At 38.8% G+C, this 10,746-nt stretch overlaps 1 protein-coding gene across 3 annotated transcripts; it reads left to right on the top strand.

The window, feature by feature from the left end:
• Positions 1 to 929: 929 nt before the first annotated feature.
• Positions 930 to 7,925, top strand: med27 (mediator complex subunit 27). 3 transcript variants are annotated; one of them, XM_068704200.1, is made up of 9 exons: positions 930 to 1,132; positions 1,549 to 1,693; positions 3,595 to 3,725; positions 5,139 to 5,232; positions 5,622 to 5,729; positions 5,816 to 5,857; positions 5,937 to 6,059; positions 6,597 to 6,727; positions 7,146 to 7,925. In XM_068704200.1, the coding sequence occupies exons 1-9, from the start codon at positions 930 to 932 to the stop codon at positions 7,147 to 7,149; spliced, it is 981 nt and encodes a 326-aa protein (XP_068560301.1). In that variant the 3' UTR covers positions 7,150 to 7,925. The 3 variants fall into 3 exon arrangements, with proteins under 3 accessions (XP_068560301.1, XP_068560302.1, XP_068560303.1); XM_068704201.1 differs by lacking the exon at positions 7,146 to 7,925 and having other exon boundaries at positions 5,937 to 6,014; positions 6,597 to 6,811; XM_068704202.1 differs by lacking the exons at positions 6,597 to 6,727; positions 7,146 to 7,925 and adding an exon at positions 6,145 to 6,582 and having other exon boundaries at positions 5,937 to 6,014.
• Positions 7,926 to 10,746: the final 2,821 nt, after the last annotated feature.

Here is a 10,746-nt window from a genome sequence, read left to right as displayed (position 1 = left end):
TGTGGCTCTGTTAGTTTTGGGTTTGGTATGGTCTCACTGCAGAATGGTAGCGGTCTAGGCTGTGGTAGTGGGCTCCTGGTTGAAGGTTTAATTTTGGGGTTTGGTATGGTCTCACACATTTGTCTCAGTGTAACTAGTGTTGACATTGATGCTCTGAAGCTGGTTATTAATATGAAGCATGAAAGAGATCAGATGGTTATAATATTCTCTATATGAATCCAAAGAGTTAAGATTAATATAAAGAGTTAAGATGAATCTAACGAATAAAGATGAATCTAATGAGTTAAAATGATTATAAAAAGTTAAGATGAATCTAAAGAGTTAAGATGAATCACTTCTACTAAAACATCTCAAGGTGAATCAATCAAACTTAATCAATAAGATCTTTCAGGTTTTTTCGATTTTTTTATTTGATTTTAATTACATTTGGGCTTCAAGCTATCAATTTTGATTTTATGAATGAAACCTTTAAAATTAATTGTTGGTTCAAATAACTTTTGGAATCTTATTCGCAGGTAAATATTTAAGAACGATGTTTCACTTCACATTGATTTCAGTTTTTAAAAATATTTAAATTATCTTTATTTCACCAGCAGGTTATTTTTTATTGAAAACTGTTATTCACTGAAACACCAATAAATCATTTTAGAAAACTAGTGTTTATAAAATGAGGACTGAATGAGGCATTTGGTCAGAAATAACAAATCAAACCCTTTAGAATATATTCCTCAAACCTATATGAAGAGAATTATTACATGTATTATGTTACAAACTAAATGTTATTTAAAATCCAAACAAAATAAACCTTGTTCCACATTTTAAACAGAGTGAATCCAGACGTTAAACTGTGAGGTCATTTAACGTTGACGAAAAAAACTGAGAAAACCTGTGACGTCATATCTGAGCGCCAGCGGCCGCAAACAGAAAAAATGGCGGACGTCGTGAACGTCGGTGTGAACCTGGATGCTTTCTCTCACGCGATCAGCGGCATCCAGGCACTCCGCTCCAGCGTGAGCCGCGTATTCGAGTCCCTGAAGGACGGCATGAAGAACCGGGAGACGCTGGAGAGCCGAGAGAAGAACTTTATATCCGAGTTCCAGGACCACCTGCAGGCGGTCAACAGAGACCTGAAGTGAGTCTTCTACACCAGACTCGGGTTAGACACCAGACTGTGACCCGGGTGAGGCAGACACCAGATAGACTCAGTCATACTCCCACCAGACTACATTTAAATATATACTGATTTTAAATAGTATTGACTCAGTCTGTTCAAGACTCAGTAAAAACTAATTTACAGTCTTCATAGTTGTATTTCTCTGGGTTCAACTGTTCTCTCTCTGTCTCTCTGTCCACCTGTCTGTCTCTGCGTCCACCTGTCTGTCTCTCTGTCCACCTGTCTGTCTCTGCGTCCACCTGTCTGTCTCTGCGCCCACCTGTCTGTCTCTGCGCCTACCTGTCTGTCTCTGCGTCCACATGTCTGTCTCTTTGTCCACCTGTCTGTCTCTGCATCCACCTGTCTGTCTCTCTTTCCACCTGTCTGTCTTTCAGTGAGTTGGAGCGTCTCAGTGGTCTGGTCGGTCGTCCCTCAGAGTCTCATCCTCTCCATAACAGCGGCCTTCTCAGTCTGGATCCAGTTCAGGACAAAACCCCGTTATACTCTCAGCTGCTACAAGCCTACAAGTGGTCCAACAAGGTAAACAAGCTAACATGCTAATGTGTTAGCTCACCTGTACTCTTCATATTTTATGCAGATAATTGTAAACCTGATATCTCAGTGTTGTGAGAAGAATTATTATTATAATTAATAATGTTTGGTAAGTTACTCTTTATTAATTATGAAACAGATCATAAAACTCAAGGTTTGGATCATTTTACGGTTTTGAGTCACAGATGGGAACACTTTTTATTAAAAAACGTAACAGACAACAAAACAGTTGTACTTTTTTACCGTTTTCTAAAATTTCTATCTCGCTTTATTTCTTTAGTTTTAACAGCAAAACATAAATTGTACTCGTTGGCAGACTCTCTCTGCTGATGTCTTCATTTAACCGATAGCTTCTTAATCTTACATTTTATATCTTTATTCTCTTCAGTGACTGTAAGAAAGGCACACTGTTGTGAGGTCATCACTTCCTGTTTCCTCTATCAGGATGAAGTGTGATGTCATGTGTACAGAATGAACAACATAACACAGTTACAACACATTCAATGACAGAAATTATTCATATAATGAGAGCAGTAAGCAGAATAAAGACGGAAACATTACGACTACTAATAATAACAGCAGCAGTGGATATAGTAGAATAATGATAATAAAATACGTAATAAGTGTGTCAGTAGGACCACGGTCCACATAAAACCAGGATCCATGGAAACCTGTAAGAGGAGAAAGAACAAAGTTGGTAATGGTATATGAATTCATACAGAAGGAGAGAGAGAAGAGGAGAGAGGAGCTCAGTGTATCCTAGGAAGTCCTCTAGTTGTCTAGGTCTATAGCAGCATAACTAGGGCTGGTCCAAGGCAAACCTGAGCCAGCCCTGACTATGAACCTGAGCCAGCCCTGACTATAAGAGTTATCAAAGAGGAAAGTCTTAAGCCTAGTCTTAAATGTGGTAAGGGTTTGTGCCCCCCAGACTGAAACTGGAAGCTGGTTCCACAGAAGAGGAGCTTGATAACTGAAAGTTCTGGTTCTTTTTCTATTGTTTAAGAGTCTAGGAACCACAAGTAACCCTGCATTTAGGGAGCGCTGATCTCTAGTAGGATAATATGGTACTATAAGCTCCTTAAGATATGATGGTGCTCTCTAGTAGGATAATATGGTACTATAAGCTCCTTAAGATATGATGTGCTCTCTAGTATGATAAAATGGTACTATAAGCTCTTTAAGATATGATGGTGCTCTCTAGTAGGATAATATGGTACTAAAAGCTCCTTAATATATGATGGTGCTCTCTAGTAGGATAATATGGTACTATAAGCTCCTTAATATATGATGGTGCTCTCTAGTAGGATAATATGGTACTATAAGCTCTTTAAGATATGATGGTGCTCTCTAGTAGGGTAATATGGTACTATAAGCTCCTTAAGATATGATGGTGTCTGACCAATCAGGGTGATTGGGGTGTAGGTGAGCAGAAGGATTTTAAATTATATTCTAGATTTTACATGGAGCCAGTGCAGAGAAGCTAATGCAGGAGTAATATGATCTCTTCTCTTAGTTCTTGTTAGTACACGAGCTGCAGCATTCTGGATCAACTGGAGAGATTTAAGAGACTTATTAGAGCAGCCTAATAATAAGGAATCACAGTAATCTAGTCTATAGTAACAAATGCATGAACTTATTTCTCTACATCTCTTTGAGACAGGATGTGCCTGATTTTAAATGTTACGTAGGTGAAAAAAGGTTTCATCTGGGAGTTAAAGGACAAATCCTATTCAAATGTAACTCAGATTCAGTTTTCTGATAATATTGTCTAAATGAAGCACACAGCAGATCCAAAGTTAGTCAAAACTCTTTGATCTCACAGATAGTACATGGTGATGGTGATATTTGTCTGTTTGTTTGTATTTATGTATATGTATATATGCGTGTAGTTGCAGTACCACGCTGGTTTGGCTTCCAGTTTGTTGAATCAACAATCACTCAAACGATCGGCCAATCAAATGGGAGCTTCAGCCAAGAGACGACCCAAAGTCCAACCCAGTACTCTGGTACTACCTCCTCAGTGAGTACTGCAGCGATGCATGCATTGTTATAAACTTGGTGTTATAACTGTTATAAACAGTGTTAAATTTGTTATAAACAGTGTTATAACTGTTATCTGTGTTATAACCTGTTATAAACAGTGTTATAATCTGTTACAAACAGTGTTATATACAGTAACGGTGTTATAAACAGTGTTATAAACAGTGTTCTAAAGAGTAACAGTGATATAAACAGTGTTATGAACAATGTTATAAACAGTGTTCTAAAGAGTAACAGTGTTATAATCTGTTATAAACAGTGTTATGAACAGTGTTATAAACAGTGTTCTAAAGAGTAACAGTATTATAATCTGTTATGAACAATGTTATAATCTGTTATAAACAGTGTTATGAACAGTTATAAACAGTGTTATCAATAGTGTTATAAACAGTGTTCTAGAGAGTAACAGTGTTATAATCTGTTATGAATAGTGTTATAAACAGTGTTATGAACAGTGTTATGAACAGTGTTATAAACAGTGTTCTAAAGAGTAACAGTATTATAATCTGTTATGAACAATGTTATAATCTGTTATAAACAGTGTTATGAACAGTTATAAACAGTGTTATCAATAGTGTTATAAACAGTGTTCTAAAGAGTAACAGTGTTATAATCTGTTATGAATAGTGTTATAAACAGTGTTATGAACAGTGTTATAAACAGTGTTCTAAAGAGTAACAGTGTTATAATCTGTTATAAACAGTGTTATGAACAGTGTTATAAACAGTGTTCTAAAGAGTAACGGTGTTATAATCTGTTATGAATAGTGTTATAAACAGTGTTATGAACAGTGTTATGAACAGTGTTATAAACAGTGTTCTAAAGAGTAACAGTATTATAATCTGTTATGAACAATGTTATAATCTGTTATAAACAGTGTTATGAACAGTTATAAACAGTGTTATCAATAGTGTTATAAACAGTGTTCTAAAGAGTAACAGTGTTATAATCTGTTATGAATAGTGTTATAAACAGTGTTATGAACAGTGTTATAAACAGTGTTCTAAAGAGTAACAGTGTTATAATCTGTTATAAACAGTGTTATGAACAGTGTTATAAACAGTGTTCTAAAGAGTAACGGTGTTATAATCTGTTATAAACAATGTTATAATCTGTTATAAACAGTGTTCTAAAGAGTTACAGTGTTATAATCTGTTATAAACAGTGTTATGAACAGTGTTATAAACAGTGTTATGAACAGTGCTATGAACAGTGTTATAAAGAGTAAAAAAGACCTGAATCATCACTGTCTCTGTCATCTACCTGTTTGGATCTGTATCTATTAAATCTAAAATACTGTAATACTTCTTGTTACAGTACTGTAATACTTCTTGTTACAGTACTGTAGTACTTCCTGTTACAGTACTGTAATACTCTGTTCCTCGGTGTACAGGTATGTGGATGATGTCATCTCTCGGATCGGCAGGATGTTTCCTGATATGACCATTGAGCTGTTCAGACCCAATGGGACGTCTGCTGTACTGCTGGTAATACATTATTTGAACACTCTACAGGTGTGTTTCAACAGGTAACAGGTGTGTTTCAGACCAGGTAACAGGTGTGTTCAGACCAGGTTAACAGGTGTGTTCAGACCAGGTTAACAGGTGTGTTCAGACCAGGTTAACAGGTGTGTTCAGACCAGGTGAACAGGTGTGTTCAGACCAGGTTAACAGGTGTGTTCAGACCAGGTGAACAGGTGTGTTCAGACCAGGTTAACAGGTGTGTTCAGACCAGGTTAACAGATCTGTTTTAGACCAGGTAACAGGTGTGTTTTAGACCAGGTAACAGGTGTGTTCAGACCAAGTTAACAGGTGTGTTTTAGACCAGGTAACAGGTGTGTTCAGATCAGGTTAACAGGTGTGTGTCTCCCTCTCAGGTGACCTTGGGGAAGGTGTTGAAGGCGATCGTCGTCATGCGTTCCCTGTTCATTGACAGAACGGTCGTTCGAGGATTCAACGAAAATGTTTACAATGAGGACGGAAAGGTGGGACAAGTTCAAAGGTCAAACTTACTAGACAGGTAACCCCTGATACCTGTCTGTCTCCATATTCACCTGTCTGTCTTCCTTAGCTGGACATCTGGACCAAGTCTCAGTACCAGGTGTTCCAAAAGGTAAGATTGCCCCGTTCTCACCTGAACTCCTGAACACCTGAACTGAGTGCAGTACTCTGACTGGTTGTGTTGTTGCTAGGTAACTGACCACGCCTCCACCGCCCTGCTACACTACCAGCTGCCTCAGATGCCCGACGTGGTGGTCAGGTCCTTTATGGTGAGACATCTACCTGTCTGTCTGTTTGTGGTCAGGTCCTTTATGGTGAGACATCTACATCTACCTGTCTGTCTGTCCACCTGTCTGTCTGTTTGTCTGTCTGTCTCTCCTCCTTTCTGTCTCTCTGTAGACCTGGTTGCGTAGCTACATTAAACTCTACCTGTCTGTCTCTCCACCTGTCTGTCTCTCTGTAGACCTGGTTGCATAGCTACAACTCTACCTGTCTGTCTCTCCACCTGTCTGTCTCTCTGTAGACCTGTTTGCGTAGCTACATTAAACTCTACCTGTCTGTCTCTCTGTAGACCTGGTTGCGTAGCTACATTAAACTTTACCTGTCTGTCTCTCTGGAGACCTGTTTGCGTAGCTACATTAAACTCTACCTGTCTGTCTCTAGACCTGGTTATGTAGCTACATTAAACTCTACCTGTCTGTCTCTCTGTAGACCTGGTTGCATAGCTACATTAAACTCTACCTGTCTATCTGTAGACCTGGTTGCGTAGCTACATTAAACTCTACCTGTCTGTCTCTCTGTAGACCTGGTTGCATAGCTACATTAAAATCTACCTGTCTGTCTCTCTGTAGACCTGGTTGCGTAGCTACATTAAACTCTTCCAGTCTTCCTGTCAGCGCTGTGGTCGTTTCCTGCAGGACGGACTTCCTCCAACATGGAGGGACTTTAGGACCCTGGAGGCGTTTCACGACACCTGTCGCATGTAAAGAATCACTTCCTGTTTATTTGTTTACGGACTCAATTCTTTTTGTACAAACAAGTTTGAATAAAGTTGGATTATAATGTTTTTAGAGTTGTGTATTTTTCAGTCAACGGTGTAAATGATCTTAACGTTTATTCAATCTTTCACTTATCATTATTATTATTATTATTATTATTAATACCTTGTTATACATACTGACTGGACTCAAATGGATTATTTATTTTTTATACCCATAAAAAACACAATTTTATTAAGATGCTGCTGAATTGCAGCTGATTTATTTGTTCTATTTTATACAATATTAAATATAAATGTACCACAATGAATCAATTAAATCACAGTAATGTATTTGTATCCAGAGAACAAACGGTCCTTGTACTGATGATTCAGTATAAACTTTACATCGTGTCTCCTGCAGGTGATATTTAAGGAAATACTGTGAGCGACTGTCAGACTGAAGCTGCTCGTTCAAGGAAAAGTTCAACTGTTCAACAAAGATGAAGGTCGACTCGCTCAAGTTTTACTGTCTGATATTTACTGCTACTCTGAGGAAAAAGTCCTTTAAATGTATTGGGACCAGAACTGATCCTAATCCTGATCCTGGACGGGACTAACAGGACTGTCTAAAATACATCCACATACGCTCAGATCTTCTCCTGGGTCTAAAAACTCACCTTTTTAAGATCTCTTTTCAGTGAATTACTTTTTATTTTGAGTATAATTAACAAGATGTGGTCTAAATGTTTCTCCATTAAAGGGTTAATGAAGTTAACAGGTTAATGAGTCCAGACCTTTGAATCCAGCGTGTTGGAGTTGTGTCTGCTAAGAGGACACCTTTCGTCATGTGGTAGTCAAGTAATCATATACATACAGTATTTTTATATATATATATATATATATATATATATATATATACAGTGGCTTGCAAAAGTATTCATACCCCTTGAACTTTTCCACATTTTGTCACATTACACGCCACAAACATAAATATATTTTATTGGAATTTTATGTGAAAGACCAACACAAAGTGTCACACAATTGTGAAGTACAAAGAAAATTATACATGATTTTAAATTTTTTTCACAAATAAAAAACTGAAAAGTGCAGTGTGCAAAATTATTCAGCCCCCTTTTCTCTGAGTGCAACCAATTGCCTTCAGAAGTTGCCTGATGACTGCTGAATGATTGAATGTTGACCTAATGACGAAATAGAGTCCACCTGTGTGTAATCTAATCTCAGTACAAATACAGCTGTTCTGTGACGGCCTCAGAGGTTTGTTAAGAGAATATTGGGGAGCAAACAGGACCATGAAGTCCAAGGAACACACCAGACAGGTCAGAGATAAAGTTGTGGAGAAGTTTAAAGCAGGGTTAGGCTATAAAAAGATTTCCCAAGCTTTGAACATCTCACGGAGCACAGTTCAATCCATTATCCGGAAATGGAAAAAGTATGGCACAACTGCAAACCTACCAAGACACGGCCGTCCACCTAAACTTACAGGCCGAACAAGGAGAGCACTGACGAGAGATGCAGCCAAGAGGCCCATGGTGACTCTGGACGAACTGCAGAGATCCACAGCTCGGGTGGGGGAATCTGTCCACAGGACAACTATTGGGCGTGCACTCCACAAATCTGGCCTTTATGGAAGAGTGGCAAGAAGAAAGCCATTGTTAAAAGAAAACCATAAGAAGTCCCGTTTGCAGTTTGCCAGAAACCATGTGGGGGACACAGCAAACCTGTGGAAGAAGGTGCTCTGGTCAGATGAGACCAAAATTGAACTTTTTGGCCTAAATGCAAAATGTTATGTGTGGCGGAAACCTAACACTGCACATCACCCTGAACACACCATCCCCACTGTCAAACATGGTGGTGGTAGCATTATGCTCTGGGGGTGCTTCTCTTCAGCAGGGGCAGGGAAATTGGTCAGAGTTGATGGGAAGATGGATGGAGCCAAATACAGGGCAATCTTGGAAGAAAACCTGTTGGAGTCTGCAAAAGACTTGAGACTGGGGCAGGTTCACCTTCCAGCAGGGCAACGACCCTAAACATAAAGCCAGGGCTACAATGGAATGGTTTAAAACAAAACATATTCATGTGTTAGAATGGCCCAGTCAAAGTCCAGACCTAAATCCCATCGAGAATCTGTGGCAAGATCTGAAAACCGCCGTTCACAAACGCTCTCCATCTAATCTGACTGAGCTTGAGCTGTTTTGCAAAGAAGAATGGGCAAAAATCTCAGTCTCTAGATGTGCAAAGCTGGTAGAGACATACCCCAAAAGACTTGCAGCTGTAATTGCAGCAAAAGGCGGTTCCACAAAGTATTGACTCAGGGGGGCTGAATACTTTTGCACACTGCACTTTTCAGTTTTTTATTTGTGAAAAAAATGTACAATCATGTATAATTGTCTTTGTACTTCACAATTGTGTGACACTTTGTGTTGGTCTTTCACATAGAATTCCAATAAAATATATTTATGTTTGTGGCGTGTAATGTGACAAAATGTGCAAAAATTCAAGGGGTATGAATACTTTTGCAAGCCATTGTATATATACGTATATATGTATATATATATACATGTATGTATATATATATACGTATATATATATATATATATATACGTATATATACGTATATATATATACTTATATATATGTATATATATATACTTGTATATATATATATATATATATATATATACGTATATATATATGTATATATATATATGTATATATGTATATGTATATATATGTATATATATATGTATATGTATGTATATATATGTATATATATATATATACGTATATATATATATATATATATACGTATATATATATATGTGTGTGTGTGTGTGTGTGTGTGTGTGTGTGTGTATATATATATATATATATATATATGTGTGTATATATATCTATATATACACACATATATATATATACATGTATATATATATATATATATATATATATGTATATAGAGAGAGGAATTATAAAAAGTGAGTAATGAGTTCCCTTTTGTGTGCTGAAGTAAATCATATTTACATGTGAACATGTGATGAGGATGAAGATGAAGGATGAAGAGACTCTCACAGTAGATGATCAATGATCAAACATATTTATTCAATATAAATACAAACATTTAACACCAGGAAGTACAAGCTAAATAACTAAATAAAATTCTCAATGTATGCCACGTACCAGTCTGCTTCAAGGCCTCCACCATCATCCCCGTCCCCAAAAAACTAGGATCACAGGACTTAATGACTACAGGTCCGTCGCCCTGACCTCTGTGGTCATGAAGTCCTTTGAGCGTCTGGTCCTTTCCCACCTGAAAACCCTCACCGACCCACTCCTGGACCCCCTGCAGTTCACCTGCAGAGCCAACAGGTCTGTAGATGATGCAGTCAACATGGCCCTCCACTTCATCCTCCAGCATCTGGACTCCCCAGGATCCTGTTTGTGGACTTCAGCTCTGCTTTCAACACCATCATCCCGTCTCTGCTGCATGACGAGCTCTCTCAGCCGCACGTGCCCGACTCCACCTGCAAGTGGATCACAGACTTCCTGTCTGACAGGAAGCAGCACGTGAAGCTGGGAAAACACGTCTCAGCCTCCTGGACCATCAGCACCAGTTCCCCCCAAGGCTGCGTTCTTTCCCCTCTGCTCTTCTCCCTGTACACCGACAACTGCACCTCCAGTCACCAGTCCGTCAAGCTCCTGAAGTTCAAGAATGACACCACCCTCATTGGACTCATCTCTGGTGGGGACGAGTCCGCCTACAGGTGGGAGACTGACCATCTGGTGACCTGGTGCGGTCTGAACCACCTAGAGCTCAAGTTCAACCTGCCAAAGACAATGATGGTGCACTTCTACACCGCCATCGTTGAGTCCATCCTCTGCTCCTCCATCACGGTCTGGTACGCTGCAGCCACAGCCAAGGACCAGTTCAGACTGCAGCGCATCATCCCCTCTGTGAGAGGGTGATCGGCTGCAATCTGCCGTCCCTCCAGGACTTGTTCGCT

This window comes from Cebidichthys violaceus, unplaced genomic scaffold (assembly GCF_023349555.1).
Source record: "Cebidichthys violaceus isolate CVI_PGR_0920_01 unplaced genomic scaffold, fCebVio1.0.p SCAF_9, whole genome shotgun sequence".
NCBI lineage: Eukaryota > Metazoa > Chordata > Actinopteri > Perciformes > Stichaeidae > Cebidichthys > Cebidichthys violaceus.
Note: the sequence above shows the minus strand (reverse complement) of the source record. Positions and strands in the feature narration are given on the sequence as shown.

What these genes read in the sequence shown, in the direction of transcription:
- med27 (XM_068704200.1), top strand. Translation starts at nt 930, where the DNA reads ATGGCGGACGTCGTGAACGTCGGTGTGAACCTGGATGCTTTCTCTCAC. An exon ending in TTTACAATGAGGACGGAAAG is followed by an intron (nt 5,730 to 5,815) that starts GTGGGACAAGTT and finishes TGTCTTCCTTAG; the next exon opens with CTGGACATCTGGACCAAGTC. An exon ending in AGTACCAGGTGTTCCAAAAG is followed by an intron (nt 5,858 to 5,936) that starts GTAAGATTGCCC and finishes TGTTGTTGCTAG; the next exon opens with GTAACTGACCACGCCTCCAC.